The 20,692-nt window shown below is 44.1% G+C and overlaps 1 protein-coding gene across 5 annotated transcripts in view; it reads right to left on the bottom strand.

The window, feature by feature from the left end:
- TBCK (TBC1 domain containing kinase) overlaps positions 1 to 20,692 on the bottom strand; it is a 479,395-nt gene that overhangs the window by 249,661 nt on the left and 209,042 nt on the right. For all 5 annotated transcript variants that reach the window (XM_029596823.1, XM_029596818.1, XM_029596827.1 and 2 more), the window contains one exon: positions 12,902 to 12,987. In XM_029596823.1, the coding sequence (XP_029452683.1) occupies positions 12,902 to 12,987 (86 nt within the window). The remainder of the gene's footprint in view (positions 1 to 12,901; positions 12,988 to 20,692) is intronic.

Below are 20,692 nucleotides of genomic sequence, written 5' to 3'. Positions count from 1 at the left end.
ATGCCCAACTAGGCGCACAAACTGGACGCCCAGCCATATGCACTCGCACGAACCAACTGAACTGAAGAGGGCAGCCTAATGCGCAGGAATAATTGTGCGAAACGCTGCTGTGGCCTTCCATGTAGCGAACCAGATAAGCCTGAGAGCGGGGCCTAGCCAAAAGCCTGCTCAACCTACCAGGCTGCTCATGTCCCCAAGCTCCCCCAGAGGCAGGAACAAACTTCGGATCGGCACGCCGAGCATGAAGTCTGGAGGAGAGAGGAATCCCTGCAAAAAAATCCCTTCCTTCTATGATTACATTTTTTTTTTTTACAGCTAAGTCCATGCCAGCTGAAAACTAGCTACTGGACCAAGGCACGCATCTGAGGGAGGGATCCAAGGATATCACCTCAAGAATTCTCGACTGACAGAGGGACCCATAAGGTATCACACCACAGGAGAGTGGGGCAAATTAAATTTCCTTCTTTTCTCCTTCTAAAACTTAAAGCAATCCCCACTAGGGAGATGCATGTCCACCATTTGCTGGAGACGGAGAATACTGACAAGCTGATGTCACTGCAGGGGTATATATACTGTGATGTCAGTTTTGCTCTATCTCCATCTGCTGGTAGAGGTGCATAATCCACTGCTCCTGGATTCACCTGTCTGAACGCTAAGAAATTTAGTATTTTCTAAGAAGATTATCTTTCCAGTCTAAGACCAATGCAATAAAGTTTTACCTGCACTTGAACATACATTTTGAACTGGTAAACCTTGCTGCTGATGCAGGAAGGGTTTTATGCTCACAAAATGTGCGTTCAAAAATATGTGGGCAGTTTAGCTCCATACCAAGGAGGGCATTAGGTACTGCAACCCATTGCAGAGAGGTGCACTGGCTGAACTTGCATCATTTTTTTTTAACCTTTTTATTTATAGGATTATAACAATACAGAAATTATAATGTAGCACACAAACGAACAAAACAAGTTAGCAATTGAATCAAACAGCTAGGATATATAATATAGCAATCAGTCAATGCTGTGCCTCCATTGCCAGTAAGGCTTCCAAATGGTGTTGTAAGTCCCACATTTCTTTAATAATAAGGAGGAGATGTTTTTTCCATTATAGCAATATCTGCAACCACGGTCTTCCAGTGATCAATCGGAGGTTAGAACTTCCAATAATAAGCAACAGAAATACGTGCAGCATGTAAAAACTGAATTGACAAAAGTTTCTCAGATTTGGACAATACAACATCTCCCCATCTTCCCAACAAACATAAGGGTGCTGTAAGCGGCAACCAGTGATTCAAAATTTCTCCAATCAAGGATCCAACTTGTTGCCAGAAATTATGAACAGGACAGTCCCACCACATGTGGGATGCAGGCATACCACATCCTCTCCAGCAAAAAGGGCTAGATCTGCTAAATTTAGAGAAGAATAGGGGGTATCGAAAGGTTCTGAGTTATAGTCGGAACATTAGTTCTTGAACCTTATTGCAAAGAGATAATTTAAGGGTAGAGTCCCATATGTGCTTCCAATCATCATCATCTAAGTTTAGCAAAAGATCCTCATTCCTTCTTTCAATAAACAGGTGTTCTCCTAGGACAGCAGGATGTTAGTCTCACATGTGGGTGACATCATCAGATGGAGCCCGGCACGGAAAACGTTTGTCAAAGTTTCTAGAAACATTGACTGATATACTGAGCATGCCTAGCATGCCACTATCCACATGTCCACACGGGGTCCCTCTTCAGTCTTATAACAGAGTTCGCAAAAATAAAATATCAAACCGAAAGAAACTCAACCCCAAGGGATGGTGGGCGGGTTTCGTGAGGACTAACATCCTGATGTCCTTGGAGAACACCTTTTACAGGTAAGCAACTCTGCTTTCTCCAAGGACAAGCAGAATGGTAGCCCTCGCACATGGGTGAATATATAGCTGCAGGCTGCTCCCAACATATGCAGCATTTAACAGGTGTAAATGTGCACAACAAATAGAGCTGCCAAAACCTGGGGATCAAGCCTGCACACAAAGAAAGGGCCCAAGGTAGGAAGAGTTGGGTTTTTAAGGCTAATAGATTACAGAGGACCAACTGACTGAAATGACTGTCACGTTGTCCATCTTGTCCAGACAATAATGAAGTGCGAATGTGTGGAGTGAACTCCAAGTCGCTGCCAAAAAGGAGCAATCAGGATCATGATGCCTCAGTCCTGTTTGAGTTTTTGAAGTGACCTCAAGACCAGTGGCAGAGGAGGATAAGCGTACAGGAAGCTGGTGCCTCAGTGCTGTGAAAAGGCATCCCATACCGATCCCCTGCCCACTCGACCTGGAAGCAGAAACGATCCACTTTCCTGTGCTCCAGGGAGATGAACAGATCTATGTCCGGTGTTCCCCACAAGCAGAAGACGCAGTTCGCGACCGCCTGATCCAAAGACCATTCGTGGGGTTGGAAGGCCTGATTCAACGAGTCTGCCAGGATGTTGTCCATCCCCTGGTGATACACGGCTCGAAGAAAGATGCCTCTTGCGAGGGCCCAGGACCAAATCTGGACTGCCTCTTGGCAGAGGAGGTACAATCCCTGTCCCCCCTTGCTTGTTCAAATACCACATAGCCACTCAATTGTCTGTTTGAACTAGGACTACTTTGTTGGTTAAGTGTTCCTGGAATGCCCATATGGCGTAATGGATTGCCCACAGGAAGTTTATCTGGAAATGCTGCTCCTGCACGGACCAATGGCCTTGGGTACTAAGGTCTGCAACATGGGCTCCCCAACCCATGTGAAACACATCTGTGGTGAGAACGATCTGGGGCTGAGGTACCCAGAAAGGCATCCCCTTCTCTAGGTTGGGTAAGGTCTCCCACCACATGAGAGATTGCAGAAGCAGAGTAGTGACTAAGATGCAAGCCGAAGATCCTGGTGGCTTGGTGCCACTGTGTGCGCAATGTCCGCTGTGCACGTGTAGTTGCGCGAATGGTATGACTTGAACTATCACTGCCATGTGTCCCAAAAAGTGCAGAAAGTGGTGCACTGAAATGAGAGGGCAGGAAGAAATTACTCTTGCCGGGGAAGTGAGGATTATCACTCGGTCCCAGGGCAGGAAGGTCTTCCTTTGGACCGTATTGAAACGGGCCCTGATGAAGTCCAACTGTAGGGACAGCTGGAGATGGGATTTCTGATTAGAAATCCCAGGTCCTCCAGAACACGTATGGTGGCATGTAAGGAATGCAGATCCCCCTGCCTAGAGTCACTCTTGATGAGCCAGTCATCGAGGTAGAGGAAGACATGTACCCCATGCCTTCTGAAGTAAGCCCCCACATTTTGTGATGATGTGGGGCACTGATGCCAGGTCGAAAGGCAGCACCCGATACTGATAGTGCTCCCCATCTACCATGAATCGAAGATACCTGCGATCTGCAGAAGAAATGAGAATATGGGCATATGCATCTTTGAGATTGAGGGAGCAGAGCCAGACCCCAGCTCTGAGGAGAGGGATCAGAGTTCCCAATGAGACCATCTTGAATTTTTCTCTCACATGAAAACGGTTAAAGGTCTTCAGATCTAGAATTGGGCAAAGTCCTCTGGTTTTCTTGGGAATCAGGAAATACCTGGAGTACAACCCATTGCCCTGCTGGCCTGGTGGTACTGATTTGACTGCTCGAGCGATTAAGAGGGCAGAGTGCTCTACTTGAAGTAGTTGCGGGTTCTCTGAACATCTCTACTGAGAACACGGAGGAGAATGAGGAATCGTACGTTGGAAATGCAACCTGTACCCCTGCCGTATGATGGAGAGGACCCATTGGTCTGAGGTGACTGAAATCCACCGGTCGGCGAAGAGCTGCAGGCAGCCCTCCACTAGGGGGTCAGTGTGCTGGGGGTAGTGTGTGTGGGCTCAAATTCTCTCACCACCAGTCAAAATCCCAAGGCGGGGTTCTCAGGTGGGATAGAGGTCAGTTGAGGGGCATGTGGCTGCCATGCTTTTGATCTAGTTGGTGCCTGCTAGAGTCTTGCTCGGGATGCTGGTGGATAATACTTTTGTGGATGGTAGAAAAGGCACCTTTTGAATTGCCTGGGAGGCTTCTTGCCTGAGAGCTGGGTGTTTGAGGTGCTAGCTGACAACCACTGTAGGGTTTTGTGATAATCCTTCAGCTTTGCCCATCTTGTCCCCATAGAGGCTCTCGCCTGTACAGGGGAGGTCCGCTAGATGATCCTGAACTTTGGGACGGAGGTCAGAAGCACGAAGCCAGATCATGCCCGCCACCGCAACCCTCATTGCGGTTTCAAACACATCATATTTATCTGAATATTTATCATACTATTACCATTCACAACTGTGTCATATTTATTCATTTGATTACCTATGTACCGTTTCATAGTCTTATTTTTTCACTTGCTATTCTAATGTATCAATAGGCTGAAATGTAAATATTGTGCTGTTCAATTTCTCCCCTTCCATCCCAAGTTTATTTTCCTTGTTTTTTGTAACTTTCCCTCTCCCTTTTTCTGATTCACTGTATTTAAAGTTCAAGGTTCTTATTGAAAATATTGTTTTTTACGTTACGTTATACTTTACACTCCTTGTTATTTGTAAACCGGGTTGATGTGATGCCTATCATGAAACTCGGTATAACAAAAACAATAAATAAATAATGTATGAGGAGCAGACTCTGGGCCGGATTTACACGCTCAGGGCACTCGCGCGCCGGCGCTCCTGTTTTGCATAGGCCGCCGGCGCGTGCATAGCCCCGGGACGTGCGTAAGTCCCGGGGCTTCATAAAAGGGGCGGGAGGGGGTGGGTCCGGGGGCGTGGCGCCGGCCCGTGGGCGTGGCTGAGGCCTCCGGACCAGCCCCCGGGTTGGGTGATGGCGTGCCAGCAGCCCGCTGGCGCACGCAGATTTACACCTGCCTCGGGTAGGCGTAAATCTGCCGACAAAGGTAGGGGGGGGATTTAGATAGGGCTGGGGGGGTGGGTTAGGTAGGGGAAGGGAGGGGAAGGTGAGGGGAGGCAGATTTCGGAGCGGCCTCAGAGGGAACAGGCTGCGCGCCGGGCTTGGCTTGCGCAGGTTGCACAAATGTGCACCCCCTTGCATGCGCTGACCCCGGATTTTATAAGATACGCGCGGCTACGCGAGTATCTTATAAAATCCAGTGTACTTTTGTTCGCGCGTGGTGCGCGAATAAAAGTACGCACACTCGCTGTTTTTGAAAATGTACCCCTCCTGTGTTTGTCACACTCCAGGCCCTGTTGAACTACTTTCTAGAAGTATCCTGAAACTGTTGTGAACGGTGTTCCACCAAAACTTGGATGCGTTTCCAGAGGTTTCTGGAGTATTGGCCCAAATAAAGTTGGTAGCAGGCAATCCTGGCTGCCAACATTGAGTCCTGGAATAGTCGTCGTCCAAGAGCAAGTTTCCTGGAATATTCGTCGTCCAAGTAGGTCTCCCGTACTTCATCTACGCTGATGACGTGCAACTGCTCATACCCATAAAAGACACTCTTCAAAAAGCTATTGAGACCTTGAACTCCACATTATCAGCGATCAACACACTCCTGACAAGCAACTTTTTGGTACTCAATGCGGATAAAACAGAACTATTGCATATCTCTCCACCTCATAGCGATATTAAGTCGGAGGCCCCAAAAATTAAAAAAAATTAAAAATTAAAAAAAATTAAATCTGCCCGCTGGTTGGAAGACGGACGCTCAATTTTGCCTGCATCCGTTTTCCGAACCCGTGGCTGTCAGCAGGCTTGAGAACCAACGCCAGTAAAATTGAGCTTCGGCTGTCAAACTCGCTGACAGCCGCCGCTTCTGTCAAAAAGGAGGCGCTAGGGACGCGCTAGTGTCCCTAGCGCCTCCTTTTACCTTGGGCCCTAATTTGCATACGGGCCAATACTGAATCGTGCGCCCAGGACACTGGCCTGTGCGCGCGTTGGGAGAGCGGGCGCTCGCCGGCTCTCCCGCGACTTTTACTGTATTGGCCCGTTAGTGTGATATACATCCCCAGAAAATTTATTTTTGGACTGTTGGAATATATTCCTCTGCTTCTTCACATTAGCTATTAACTTCATCGATGGCTTAGTGGGGGAAAACTTGTGAGAGGAAGATGGGATGGGTTATATTCATATCATTCTGTAAACACGCCCATGCTTTTCAATTCTGTTTTTCTGAATTCACTGAATTTTCTTCTCTTTCATGATATATGATTTTGTTGATAGTTCTAAAAAAAAACTTTGAGCTAAAAAATAAAGTAATTCATGTCTCTGGTCACTTTATACCTAAAACCCATATTCATAAATGCAGTGTTAATATATTTGAGGACAGAGGACAGAAAATATAGTAAAAATTTAATTACTCCCATAAACCTGTTCTACATACCCAAAATGAAAAAGCATGGCAAAACCTCTACCTCATCAACACCCCCACCTCTTTATACATAAAAAGAAAGACCACCCTAATATTTGCTAATACATCCAGCAGGGCAGCCAGCAATGTTCACAAAGCTTCAGACTTCAGCAGTGTTCAATATTCTGAGAACTCCATGACCCAGAGAAAATGGAAGGTTGCCCTGGAAACCCAATCCTTCCAGCAGAGAGAGGCTGCCGTCTCAGTGATGAAAGATTAATCAGGCTTCACCCTCTGCAGGATTAGTGCTCCAGCACGAAACTCAGGTTCACATCCCATTACTAAAGTGCGTATCTTTTACCTTGGATGGGTCCTAGGCTGTCTTGATATAAGACCAGAAAAACATCTTTCAAACACCTTTCTTGTCTGTGGGGTTTTTTTGGTTTTTTTTTTAAATAAAAGGCACAAATCTTGCAAAACTAAAAATATAAACAAATTAGAAATAATATTTTACATGGTAACAAGTGGTAACTTGCATTTTTTTTTATATTTGCACACTTGCATCAGCTGTCACATATCCACTAGAGAAAATCTCCCGAGCCATGGCTAAAAAGACTACAGCAATCAGCAAAACTAGCATGCACTGATTCTCACCCATTAATTCCTCACATACCTATTTATGTTCAGAAAAAAAGGGTTTCTGCCTCAATTTTTCAGAGCTGGGTATCTGAAAATTCAGAGTCTTGTTTACTAAGCATTTTTTCCATTGACACAAAATAGGAGTGAACATTTCGTAAACAGGCCCTCAGGAAAAAAAAAATCTTTTTCCAATTTTCTTTTCAGGATCAAGGTGGGCAGCTGCACGCTTCTGACACCTCTTGTAGACTTTCTATATCTGATTTAATACAAGAGAAAAAAATTCTCATTGATCTGTTCCATTTCAGACTACAGAAGGGCAAAACAGGTCGGATGATATCATTTTGCAGCAGCACGTTTACAGAAAGCAGCTGAACTGGCCAACCTGATTTCACTGATTAATGACAAATATCGTCAAAATGCATTTACTCCATAGCTGGCAGTCAGCAACATTCATAAACGACACTCAAGAGTTTATTTATTTATGGAAGTTCCTAGTCTGTCAATTCTAAAACCTTGCCCACAACGGATAGCATACAGCACAAAATACAATCTTATGACACCAAATTAGACTATCAAAAACAAAATGGAAGAGCTCATTTTCAAAACATTCAAAACTCATAACATTCACTTCAACCTAACTTAATAAATTTCTAACCTTCTTCAAATAAGAACTGTGATGGCATCGTAACAAAGATCTATCATCTAAATTGTAAAATGCATGCAATAACCACACAAAATAATAAATTGCCAAATAGATATAAGTCCTTTAAATCTATTTCTGCCACTTCAGGACTCAAATTGTTTTCATATCTTGATACATTCTTTTTAAGTTTCTTATTTGTTGCACTTAAAAACTCATGTTGATGCAATCTATCAAATATCTTCTTTAAGACATTTAAAAATATGATTAGTCCTCATCAATCACAACTCCGAAGCTTCTCATTAAACAAGGCTCTTATGGTCATATTGAACATTAAGTCCCCAATTCAGTCATAGATCAAAATTCTTGTTAAGCAGATCTCTAACTGTTCTTAGACAGTTATTGGTGTCCATATCATCATCATATTAGAAAATAAAAGTCAATGAGAAACCTCCCAAGTCATGTTATATATGTATCACTGAAAGATAGATTTTACCCTAGGGAATAAGCACTCATGAAATGTTCTTGCAAACAATATTTACTTAAAGTTTAATTAATATACAACCAACAAATTTGCTTACTTATTCACACAGGGGCAGATTTTTAAAGGGTTACGCGCATAACCCCGAAAACCTGCTCCTGCGTGTGACGAGCCTAATTTTCATAGGCCCGGAGATGCGTGCAAACCCCGTGATGTGTGTAAGTCCCGGGCTTGAAAAATAGGGCGGGGTGTGGGCGGGGCAGTCTGGGGACGGGGCATGGTCAGAGGCCTCTCCACTGCTGCTGGGGCCGGCAGGCATAAATAAAAAAAATAAAGTGGGGGGATTTAGGTAGGGCTGGGGGGCGGGTTAGATAGGGTTGCGTGCACAAATGTACGTCCGCGCGTAGGTACGAATATCTGGCCCATAATGTTTATTATCATTAAACAATAATAAATACACAGTATACTATTTTACACATATACCTCATTATACAAAGCTTTTAAATATACATACAACTGGAAAACACCCTGTGTCAACAACTGCAAATTCCTTACAAATTCAATCCCCTTATGAAAGTCATACATAAAAAGTTAAATGTTACACTATCACCTAACTCTAATACAATACATGAAAATATTTCATATTACACACATCCTGTAAACATTGTAATATTCAAAATCGATTTCAATATATATTATATTGCAATCCAACACACTGCTTTCCTCCTTACAATATATTTATTAGCTTTTCTATGCTGATATTCGAGGGTACATCATATCGGTTTACATAAAACTGAAGGAAAATACAATATAACAAGGGGGGGGGAGGAAGGGGAGCAGGGAGAAACAAAGATGCTCTGTGGAAGGGGGGTGAAAAAAGGACAGACGGTAACTAACAATTAGACAGAACATACAGAGCAGAGGAAGTGATATAGTAATGCGCATAATATACAAAGTTACAATAAAGGTGCTAAACAATACTATATATAGGTAGCACTAATTACAAACTCGCAGAGGATGCAATAATAACAAGGGGGGGGGGGAGACGGGGAGGAAAAGGGAGGGCAGACATGAGAGATATATCAAGGAATACAAATGAAGCAATGAAACAAGGCGGAAATGGGAAAGGGAGGGGCAAGTAGGGTAAAATGTGAAATACAAGTGAAGCAATGTAAATCATGGCAAAAAATGGGAGGGTATAGTGCGAAAAGGAGAAGAAGGGGGGGGGGGGGGGGGGGGAGAAACGAAGTGAACAAGAAGGGGCTAAGCAGGGTCCAGGTCCGCGAATGCTTGTTTAAAGAGCCAAGTCTTTAGCCCTTTTTTGAATTTTTGCCAACCAGAAAAAACTCTGCCAAAAAAGACACTAGGGACTCCTATGGAATTAAAGGGGTTAAAGGGGTTCTTAGGGAAGATAAGGCCATTGCAGAAAGACTAAATGAATTCTTTGCTTCTGTGTTTACTAATGAGGATGTTGGGGAGATATATATCCCTTTATACAAATTTACAAAGCATGTCTTAGCCGGGAACAATGCTTTCTTCCTGTAGCATATATTCCCTTGAAGGACACTTGTTTCGCCTATCGGCTTCCTCAGGGAGAATTTCTATCATGCAAAGTGTCGTTATTTTATGAAAACTATAGCTGTGTGTAAGTCACTTCTCAAAATACCAATCTTTAAACGAATCATTGTAGCTTTAATGCATTCTGTACCTTACATTCCTAATCTTATCCATGATCTCAAAAATTAAGCTGTGCACATAGCGCATTTACATGAAAACAGAAATGCCAAATATTAACAAACCGCATCCATCAACTTGCTCATGAAGCTTTTCTAGCACTGTTTAACTTGCCTTCCTACCTCGCACTGGGAACTCTGCGAGGTACAAAGGGAACCAAAAGGAGGCAGGCACGCACGCACACACACACACACACACACGTTGTGCTCTCAGGCACAGCAAAGACTATAAGAACATAAGAACAAGCCATACTGGGTCAGACCAAGGGTCCATCAAGCCCAGCATCCTGTTTCCAACAGAGGCCAAACCAGGCCATAAGAAGCTGGCAAGTACCCAAAAACTAAGTCTATTCCATGTTACCGTTGCTAGTAATAGCAGTGGCTATTTTCTAAGTCAACTTAATTAATAGCAGGTAATGGACTTCTCGTCCAAGAACTTATCCAATCCTTTTTTAAACACAGCTTTACTAACTGCACTAACCACATCCTCTGGCAACAAATTCCAGAGTTTAATTGTGCGCTGAGTAAAAAAGAACTTTCTCCGATTAGTTTTAAATGTGCCCCATGCTAACTTCATGGAGTGCCCCCTAGTCTTTCTATTATCCGAAAGAGTAAATAACCGATTCACTTTTACCTGATCTAGACCTCTCATGATTTTAAACATCTCTATCATATCCCCCCTCAGCCGTCTCTTCTCCAAGCTGAAAAGTCCTAACCTCTTTAGTCTTTCCTCATAGGGGAGCTGTTCCATTCCCCTTATCATTTTGGTAGCCCTTCTCTGTACCTTCTCCATTGCAATTATATCTTTTTGAGATGCGGCGACCAGAATTGGAGATTAGTGGGAAAGTGGATTACAAACTCTGGGATTTTCAGCTGGTATGATTAATCCTAAATTCTGAATGTTGATTCCCTCCAACTTTTTTTTTATATCCCAGCAGCAAAATAGTTCCCTTTCTTTATTTCATTCCCTTACCTGTATTTCTCTTCTCCCATTTCTTAAATTAAGATGGTCTTGGTTTGAAATAAGTGAATGCTGTCCTATTTGCAGAAGCTTTGAAACTATTTCTGTTTGATGGTGTAAGTAAAGAGGCATATATTAGAAGGAAGTAAATGTGCTTATAGATATAGTATACTTGGATTTTCAGAAGGCATTTGACAAAGTTCCTCATGAGAGGCTTCTAGGAAAAGTAAAAAGTCATGGGATAGGTGGCGATGTCCTTTCGTGGATTGCAAACTGGCTAAAAGACAGGAAACAGAGAGTAGGATTAAATGGGCAATTTTCTCAGTGGAAGGGAGTGGACAGTGGAGTGCCTCAGGGATCTGTATTGGGACCCTTACTTTTAAATATATTTATAAATGATCTGGAAAGAAATACGACGAGTGAGATAATCAAATTTGCAGATGACACAAAATTGTTCAGAGTAGTTAAATCACAAGCAGATTGTGATAAATTGCAGGAAGACCTTGTGAGGCTGGAAAATTGGGCATCCAAATGGCAGATGAAATTTAATGTGGATAAGTGCAAGGTGATGCATATAGGGAAAAATAACCCATGTTATAATTACACAAGGTTGGGTTCCATATTAGGTGCTACAACCCAAGAAAGAGATCTAGGTGTCATAGTGGATAACACATTGAACTCGTCGGTACAGTGTGCTGCGGCAGTTAAAAAAGCAAACAGAATGTTGGGAATTATTAGAAAGGGAATGGTGAATAAAACGGAAAATGTCATAATGCCTCTGTATCGCTCCATGGTGAGACCGCACCTTGAATATTGTGTACAATTCTGGTCGCCGCATCTCAAAAAAGATATAATTGCGATGGAGAAGGTACAGAGAAGGGCTACCAAAATGATAAGGGGAATGGAACAACTCCCCTATGAGGAAAGACTAAAGAGGTTAGGACTTTTCAGCTTGGAGAAGAGACGACTGAGGGGGGATATGATAGAGGTGTTTAAAATCATGAGAGGTCTAGAACGGGTAGATGTGAATCGGTTATTTACTCTTTCGGATAGTAGAAAGACTAGGGGGAACTCCATGAAGTTAGCAGGGGGCACATTTAAAACTAATCGGAGAAAGTTCTTTTTTACTCAACGCACAATTAAACTCTGGAATTTGTTGCCAGAGGATGTGGTTAGTGCAGTTAGTATAGCTGTGTTTAAAAAAGGATTGGATAAGTTCTTGGAGGAGAAGTCCATTACCTGCTATTAAGTTCACTTAGAGAATAGCCACTGCCATTAGCAATGGTTACATGGAATAGACTTAGTTTTTGGGTACTTGCCAGGTTCTTATGGCCTGAATTGGCCAGTGTTGGAAACAGGATGCTGGGCTTGATGGACCCTTGGTCTGACCCAGTATGGCATTTTCTTATGTTCTTATGTTCTAATGGTTGAATTGTTTATGATAGGGTGTTCAATTCTGCCCCTTACAAAAATGACATTAGTGGCTTCATCTGGTCTGAGTGACCACAGTGTGTGTAGAGTTCTCAACCAGATCTTGCCCTTAATGTGACGTTAGATATGGTTCAAGTTTTTAGGGAGGACAGACACGCAGACACAATGATCTTACAATGTCAGTTTATCTATAAGAAACCAGGATAAGCACAAATTAATAAACATCTTAATGGACCAATTGAAACTACTCTGACACCGTTTCCCTGCAAAGGCCAAATTGGCTCACCTCATTGGTACTTGGCCTTTTCTGGCACATAAAAGTACACATTGACTGGTCAAACAGTTTGAATTGGCCCCTAAAAGTAGTAGGGCTTTTATTTTTAAAGAATATATTCACTGCCATCTTTCCTCCTGATATGATGCATAATCAATCGACCTGCTTAGTCACTGAGAGTTATTTTATGCCTGTTTCCTGCATATATGCCAAGAAAAGTTAACTTCATATGCTTCAGTTTAAAAAAAAGATACTGGCAAATGTTTCAAAACTTCTTTGAAAAGCCCTGGGTACTGCTATTGGACTATTCAGCTTAAGTTTGAAGAGTCCCATATCAGGAACATGCACCTTGCTCAAGCAATCCTTTATTTTAAAACACCATAAAGGAGCAATTCCGAAAGAGATTTCCTACTTACATCTGGAATAAAGCCAATCTCGTTCAGATGGTTACTCAGCTCCGGGTCATGGAATGCAATCATCTGTGAGAACACAGTCAGGTACTCTGAAATGACAGTAGTATTAGAGACAGGTGTCGGTGAAAGAGGAAAAACACAATCGCATAAAACACACTTAATAAAAATTAACAAGCATACACTCTTGCCTGCCTACAGCTGTACGCAACAGTTTGGCTAGGCATGCTTGCACTTAACGTTTCAATAAATTAAGTGAACAAAATGCTGCTACAACTTCTACATGGGACAAAGTTAAATGCAGAATTACTATTTATTTGTTGATTAACAGATTGGAAATAAAAAAAATAGTTAATATGGCATGTGCAAAAGGTTGGAAACTTTTTGAGCCAGTACTTTGTAATACCTCCTTTGGCAGAAATAACAGCTTTCAAGCATTTCCTGTAGCCAGCTAAGTCTTTATAGTCTGCCTTTTGGAAATTTTTTCCCATTCTCTCTTTCCGAACTCTTCTAGATTAGACATTCCTAGGAGCTCCTTGCATGTACTACCCACAGATTTTCAATAACATTCAAGTCTGGGGTCTGTGAAGGCTATTCCAAAGCCTTCGTCTTTCCTTATTTGAGGTTTGTTTTGAATCATCGTGTTGCTGAAATATCCTTCTTTTCAGCTTCAATTTCTTCACAGGCTGCATGGCATAAGGTTTTAGGATATGCTCTAAAACATTTCAGGCTTATCAAAGGTTTTGTGTTTTGCATACTTTAGATGAGGACTTTTGTGACAAGGTCATAGAAAAGGTTTCTTGCTGACAATTCTCTCATGCAGAACACTGTTGTGTAATTGTTAATTGTAAACAGATGTGATGTTACTAAACGAATGTTGGTATATAAAAACTGCAAATAAATAAATAATAAATAACACTGTACTGTGGGACTTCTGGACAACTACTCCAGTGTCAGCTACATTTTTCAGCAGGTTGTTTGTGGTGATCTGGGTTCTGTTTTGCAGATCTGACCAGTTTTTGAGCAGTTCCACCAGAGATTTTTCTTGGTCTTCCAGATCTTGCCTTGACTTTAATAGTGCCATGTAATTTCCATTTCTTAACAATGTTTTTGACAGTTAAAATTGCTAGCTAGAAGCATTTGAAGATTTGTTTTTTATAGCCTTGAATTATTTTCCTTTCCAAATGCTCTGACAGCTGCTTCAGGGAGCCCATAGTTGTTAAAAGTGGTCCAGAACAACAATCGCGATCTGAGAGGGTAAAAGAGTACTTGGTTCAACCATGGAACAGTCTTCATCTAACTGAAGGCCTAACGAGTCAATCAACTCTTTGGGTCTTAATTTTTTTTTTTTTTAATGAGATAATGAATCAACTGGAAGGGTTCCAAACTTATGTACATGCTGTATTCACTTTTTTATTATTTGCAATTTGTTAATTCAGCAAATAAATAGTAATTTTGCATTGAAAGATGCAGAAAAATACTGTGTTTAACTTTGTGCTATGTGAAGGTTGTGTCAGTTTCTGTTCACTAACATTTGCCCACAACTCTGGATCTCATAGAAATACAATCAATAGGGAAAAAAAAAAAAAGAGAGGAAGGTTAAGGTTGTAGGTCACTGGCATGGTGAGTCAAATAGTCCAAGCCTAGAGAGGCAAAAGCTTCCACAAACAGCCAGGACTTCAGCTTTTTTTCCCCCTAAAGGTCAGGCGTAAGCCTGATATCCAGTAGTAAGGTTTTCCAGAGTGTAGGGACTGATCCGGCAAAGATTCTCTCTCTCGTGCTGGAGAGCCACATTTCCTTGAGGACAAGTGCTACCAGGTGAGTGGTAGCATGTGCAGAAGGTGGGAGGGAGAATATAGGAAGTGTCAGTTGATTAGGTAGGATGGTGCTAGACGCTTGAATGCTTTAAAAGCTAGGACCAGGACTTCGACAGTGGTGCAATAGGAGATTGGAAGCCAATGTAGTGACTTTAGGAGTGGGATAATGCAATCAAATTTGCTGGTGTTGAGTAGGCTGTGCGCTACAGCATTTTATATGGACTGCGAGTGGCGATTTAGCTTTTTTTTGTGGGGCAGGCTTATGTAGAGGGAATTGAAACAGTCTAGGTAGGAGATTACAAAGACCTGGATGACTGGGCCATCAAAGAGGGGATAAAGATAGCAATGCTGGTGTAGGTGAAGAAAAGGCTGAATTTTAACAGAGTATTTGAGCCTCAGTGGTGAGTTTGGAGTCTAAAGTGAAGCCAAGGCTTCAGACTTGGTGGCTATAAGATACAGTAGATCCTTCTAGGGTTACTCTAGAGTGTATCTGGGAGTGGTTTCTTTTACCAATCCACATCCCTTTCATCTTTTGAGGATTTAAGCTTTAGCTTGTTGAGGTATAATCAGCTTGCAGTCCTCTTAAAGCAGTTATTCAAGTATGTGGCTGCTTGGTCAGGGCCTAGGGGGGTAGTTCAATATCAATTGGCATTGAGGGGGGGGGGGGGGGGGGGGGACGACCAGGAAACAATAACCTATGTAAATAGTGTTCACTTTTTTACTACTATTTTTATATCAGCCGGTTGGAAAATTTATAAATAAAAATATTTATTTCCATAGATAGCTCATTCAATTTACATCACAAGGTTAAGTGAAATACTCACTTTAAATGGAAAGACAGTTTAAACGAATTAAAAGAACAAAACTGGGATTACAGTTCTACTGTGGAAAAGATATCTAATTCATGTGTGAGCTTATATACTAGAAAATAATAAATAAAAAAGACGGGATACAAACATTTTTTTTTTATCAAAAGTAAAAGAAAAAATAAATTCATAAAGAACACAGCATCAGAGTTTTAGGATGTTAATAGGTGTACATCCATGGTGGTACTTTTGGTATTTTGTCTAAATAAAAAAAATGTTTGTATCCCGTTTTTTTGATTTATTATTTTTTGGAATTCAATAGAGGGATAACTGTATTGTTGCTGCTCACGTTGAGCTTATATACTAAACATCTTAAAACAAGCTCTTTTCTAAAGGTCATCGCAGGAAAAGGCGTGGAGCAGATGGATGGCACATCAATACGTGCAAATACAGCCATTCACCTTCAAAGTATGGTAGTACTTAGTTCAAACCAAGTGAAGGTCATAAGTCAAATCAGTTTAGTGGTTTGAACCTTACCATTGACTGGCACATGAACAAATTATAATTTGGTACGACTGAAGTATTAGGGATAACATTGGTACAGTTCACTGTGTTCTGCTTGAACATCTGCAGTGTGTCACCCCACAGAACTAGTGTTAATCAGTGCTATCCATTTCTTGTTTTTGTAAAACTGAAAAATAATTAAAACTAAAATAAGCATAACGATAAAAAAGAATGCCGCGCTAGAGCTTCTTATAGCTTTTCAGGTGCTTTTGGTCTGAGAATATCCTATGAGCTCTTCCTGCTAGAAGCATTGTGCAAGCAGAAAAAGTAAAATGTCAGCTGTCTGTAGTGCTTAAACATCAGAAATCCAAGATACACAGAAGGATGGCACCAGGGTATTTACAAAAGAGCTATGAAATTAAAGGCTGTAATCTAAGTAATAATGTCAGAAATGAAACACCAGGTACAGCTTCAAGGCTCATATTTTTCCCCTTATTAAAATTAAAGAGAAATGAACACAGATGAAACTTAAAATGGGATAGGCTGGATTATTTAACAAATAAATCTACCACCATATTATACCTGCATTTTCTTTTCGATTACATTTGAAAGCACAGTTGCTTACCTATAACAGGTGTTCTCCTAGGACAGCAGGATGTTAGTCCTCACATGTGGGTGACATCATCCGATGGAGCCTGGCACAGAAATCTTTTGCCCAGCCAGCTGCTACCCACGCATCCACGTGAGGTCCCCTTCAGTCTCGTAACATAGCAAAAAATACGAGCAAGAAAAATAACATAAACCAAAGGTGAACCCAACATGTGGAGAGGTGGGCGGGATTCCTGAGGACTAATATCCTGCTGTCCTAGGAGAACACCTGTTACAGGTAAGTAACTGTGCTTTCTCCTAGGACAAGCAGGATGGGAGTCCTCACATGAGGGTGATTACAGAGCTCCAGACTGCCCCATTTGACTAGAGAGACCCACAGTAGCCGTACAAGGTGCCAACAGGCACAACACAACTACGGCGCTGTGGGGGAAAAACAGGAGCGGTCAGGTCCCACAGAGAGCACGATGAAAAACAGTTGGGTTCAGGACTGGAACAGATTGCGTAGGACAGACTGGTCAAAAGTGGTGTCCTGGCTACTATCCATTTGAGGCAGTAGTGAGCCACGAATGTGTGGAGAGAACTCCAGGTCATGGACTTGCAGATTTTGGCAACAGGGACCACATGCAGATGGGCCACTGACACCGCCATAGCCCGCACAGAGTGAACCTTCACCCAGCCACCCCCGGGGGGGAATGAGGCCATGGGAAGAACGTGGGAAGGATGATTGACTGGTTGATGTGGAAAGCAGTCACCATCTTCGGCAGAAAATTTTGGATGTGTGCGCAACACAACATGATCATGGAAGAATTTTGTGTAGAGAGCGTACATGAATAATAGAAGGACTAGGGGGCATTCCATGAAGTAAGCAAGTAGCACATTTAAGACTAATCGGAGAAAATTCTTTTTCACTCAACGCACAATAAAGCTCTGGAATTTGTTGCCAGGGGATGTGGTTAGTGCAGTTAGTGTAGCTGGGTTAAAAAAAGGTTTGGATAAGTTCTTGGAGGAGAAGTCCATTAACGGCTAATAATCAAGTTTAATTAGGGAATAGCCATTGCTATTAATTGCATCGGTAGCATGGGATCTTCTTAGTGTTTGGGTAATTTCCAGGTTCTTGTGGCCTGGTTTGGTCTCTGTTAGAAAGAGGATGCTGGGCTTGATGGACCCTTGGTCTGACCCAGCATGGCAAGTTCTTATGTTCTTATGACCAGGGCTTGGATCTCACTAACCCTGCGAGCGAAAATGATTGCCACCAGGAACATAACTTTCCAGGTGAGGAACTTCAGGTCACAGGATTTGAGAGGCTCGAACAGATGCCGCATGAGCCTCGCCAGGACAATGTTGAGATCCCACGGGGCTGCTGGCGGTTAAAGCGGGGGCTTCAGCTGAACAAAGCCCCACTTGAAGCGCCCAACCAGCGGCTGTACTGAAATGGGCGCACCGGCGACACCCTGGTGGTAGGTGCTGAAGGCGCTGAGGTGTACTCAGACCAAGCTGGTTTGGAGGCCAGACTCGAACAGGAGCCAAAGATAATCCAGCAGGTGGGGGAGTGGACAAGAGAAAGGGTCCAGTCCGTGGCCGCTGCACTAGGTGGAGAAACGCTTCCACTTCGAGCTGTAAGATTTCTGGGTGGAAGGTTCCTGGGATTCAATCAAGACCCTGGAGACAACATCCAAGAGCTGCAAGGGCTGGAGGATCATGCGCTCAACATCCACGCCATGAGGGCCAAGGCCCGGATTTTCGGGTGGCACAGGGTGCCCTGGTTCTGCGATATGAGATTGGGAGCCGTCCCCAGTGGGTCCGGTGCGCTCACGGACAGTTCCTGGAACAGAGGAAACCACACCTGCCTTAGCCATGGCCCCCCCCCGTCCTCTTGCAGTTTCATCAGTCCTTGAGAGGAGCGGGATAGGGGGGTACACTACATGAGACCCTGTCCCCAGTGAAGGAAGAATGCATCGCAGGCTGTATGGCCCTTCCCTGGAATCGGGGAGCAGAACATGCTCACCATGTGATTTTGGGAAGAGGCGAACAAGTCCATGGCGTGGGTGCCCCAGCGACGGAATAAGTCGGCTGTCACCACCGGGTTCAGGGATCACTCATGTGGCTGGAAGGACCGGCTGAGATGGTCCACCAGTGTGTTCAAGTGACCCAGCAAGTAGGTGGCCCATAGATACATCCCTCTGGAAAGGGCCCAATCCCAGCCCTGTATCGCTTCCTGGCAGAGGAGGAAGGAGCCCATGCCGCCCTCTTTGTTGATGTACCACCATCACCACCTGGTTGTCCGTTCTGATGAGGACGACCTTGGAGGACAGCTGTCCTGGAAGGCCCACAAGGCGTACCGGATCACCCAAAGCTCCAGGAAGTTTATCTGGCAACGGGCTTTGGCAGAAGTCCAAAGGCCCTGGGTATGCAGGCCGTCTGTGTGGGCCCCCACCCCTGAGGCGAGGCATCGGTGGTGAGGGTCATCTGGGGTGGTGGGGGCTGAAATGGGAGCTCGATTTCCAGATTGGGCAGGGCTTTCCACCACCAGGTCAGGAAGAGGCGGAGAGGGTCCATGACCATCACTGGTGCCTCTAGATTCTGGGATGCCTGCTGCCACAAGGCCCACTAAGGGTTCTTCATGCGGAGGCGGGCCAAGGGGGCCACGTGGACCGAGGCCGCCATGTGGCCCAGCAGGCGGAGCAGCAAACAGGCTGGCATCCTCTTTCTGTTGCGAATGAAGGTGGCCAGCGAGAGGGCAACCATTTGATCCTTGGGCAGAAAAGCCTTCACTTGTGCCGTATCCAATTGGGCTCCGATAAAGTCTAGCTGTGGAGAAGGACTGAGATGCGATTTGGGGAAATTGATGACGAATCCCAATGTCTACAAGGTCTGAACCGTCAAGGCCAGTATATTCAGGGCCCCGGAGTGGGAGTTGCTCCAGATCAGCCAATCGTCCAGGTATGGAAAGATATGGACCGAGCGACACCTGAGGTAGGCAGCCACCACTGCCAAGCATTTCGTGAAGACGCATGGGGCTGATGCCAGCCCAAAGGGCAGTACTTTGTACTGAAAATGTGCTGTCCCCACTAGAACGCGGAGGTACTTCCTGTGGTTGGGGACAATTGCAATATAGGCATAAGCCTCCTTCAAGTCAAGGGAGCAAAGCCAGTCTCCTCTTCGCCGGCGTGGGATCAGCGTGCCCAGAGAGACCATTTTGAATTTCTCTCTTACAAGAAATTGGTTTAACACCCTGAGGTCGAGGATGGGGCACAAGCCGCCATTCCTCTTTGGAATGAGGAAGTACCTCGAGTAGAAGCTGTGGCCCTGTTCCTTGCGGGGGACCAGTTCTCCCGCACCTGCTGCTAGAAGGGAGGAAAATTCAGATTGAAGGACGACCTGATGGACGGGCGAACGGTCTCTGGGAGCCTGCTGAAGTTCATGCAATAGCCCTGGCAGACAACAGAGAGGACTCAATGGTCCTCCACCCAACCTGCCACTAACTGGAGGATCAACCACCACGGCAGCTGGCATTTGGGACCTTGGAACCCGCTGTTGTCGGCCACAACATCTAGGCCTGGACCAAGGCAGGCGGGCACGGGTAGCTGGAGGAAAGTACTTCCTCAGCTGGTAGAAGGGCTTGTGAGAGCCTGGCCTGGAGGACTTCCTGGCAGAGGAAGAGCCTTTAGAGGGGCTGGCGGAGAGTTGCTGAAGAGTATCATGCTGATCTTTCAGCTGTGCCATGACCTCTTTCACCTTATCCCTAAACAGGTTTTCACCTGTACAGGAGAATCCACAAGCCTGTCCTGAATCTCTGGTCAGAGACCTGAGGCCTGGAGCCAAGTCAGCCATCTGGCTCTGACGCCTCTGGCGGCTAGGCGGACTGCGGTCTCAAACACGTCATAGGTAGACCTGACTTCGTGTATACCCACCTCAAGCCCCAGTGTGGCAATGGTTGCAAGAGACTCCTGCTGTTGCTGGGGAAGGCCCTCTTCAAACGCCTGTGTGTCCAGGAATGTCTGGCCTTTTTAAGCACGTACTCCACCACTGCTGACTGGTAGGGTAGGTGCCGCTATACAAAG

This window comes from Rhinatrema bivittatum, chromosome 1 (assembly GCF_901001135.1).
Source record: "Rhinatrema bivittatum chromosome 1, aRhiBiv1.1, whole genome shotgun sequence".
Taxonomy (NCBI): Eukaryota; Metazoa; Chordata; class Amphibia; order Gymnophiona; family Rhinatrematidae; genus Rhinatrema; species Rhinatrema bivittatum.
This window is presented reverse-complemented; position numbering and strand designations above follow the sequence as displayed.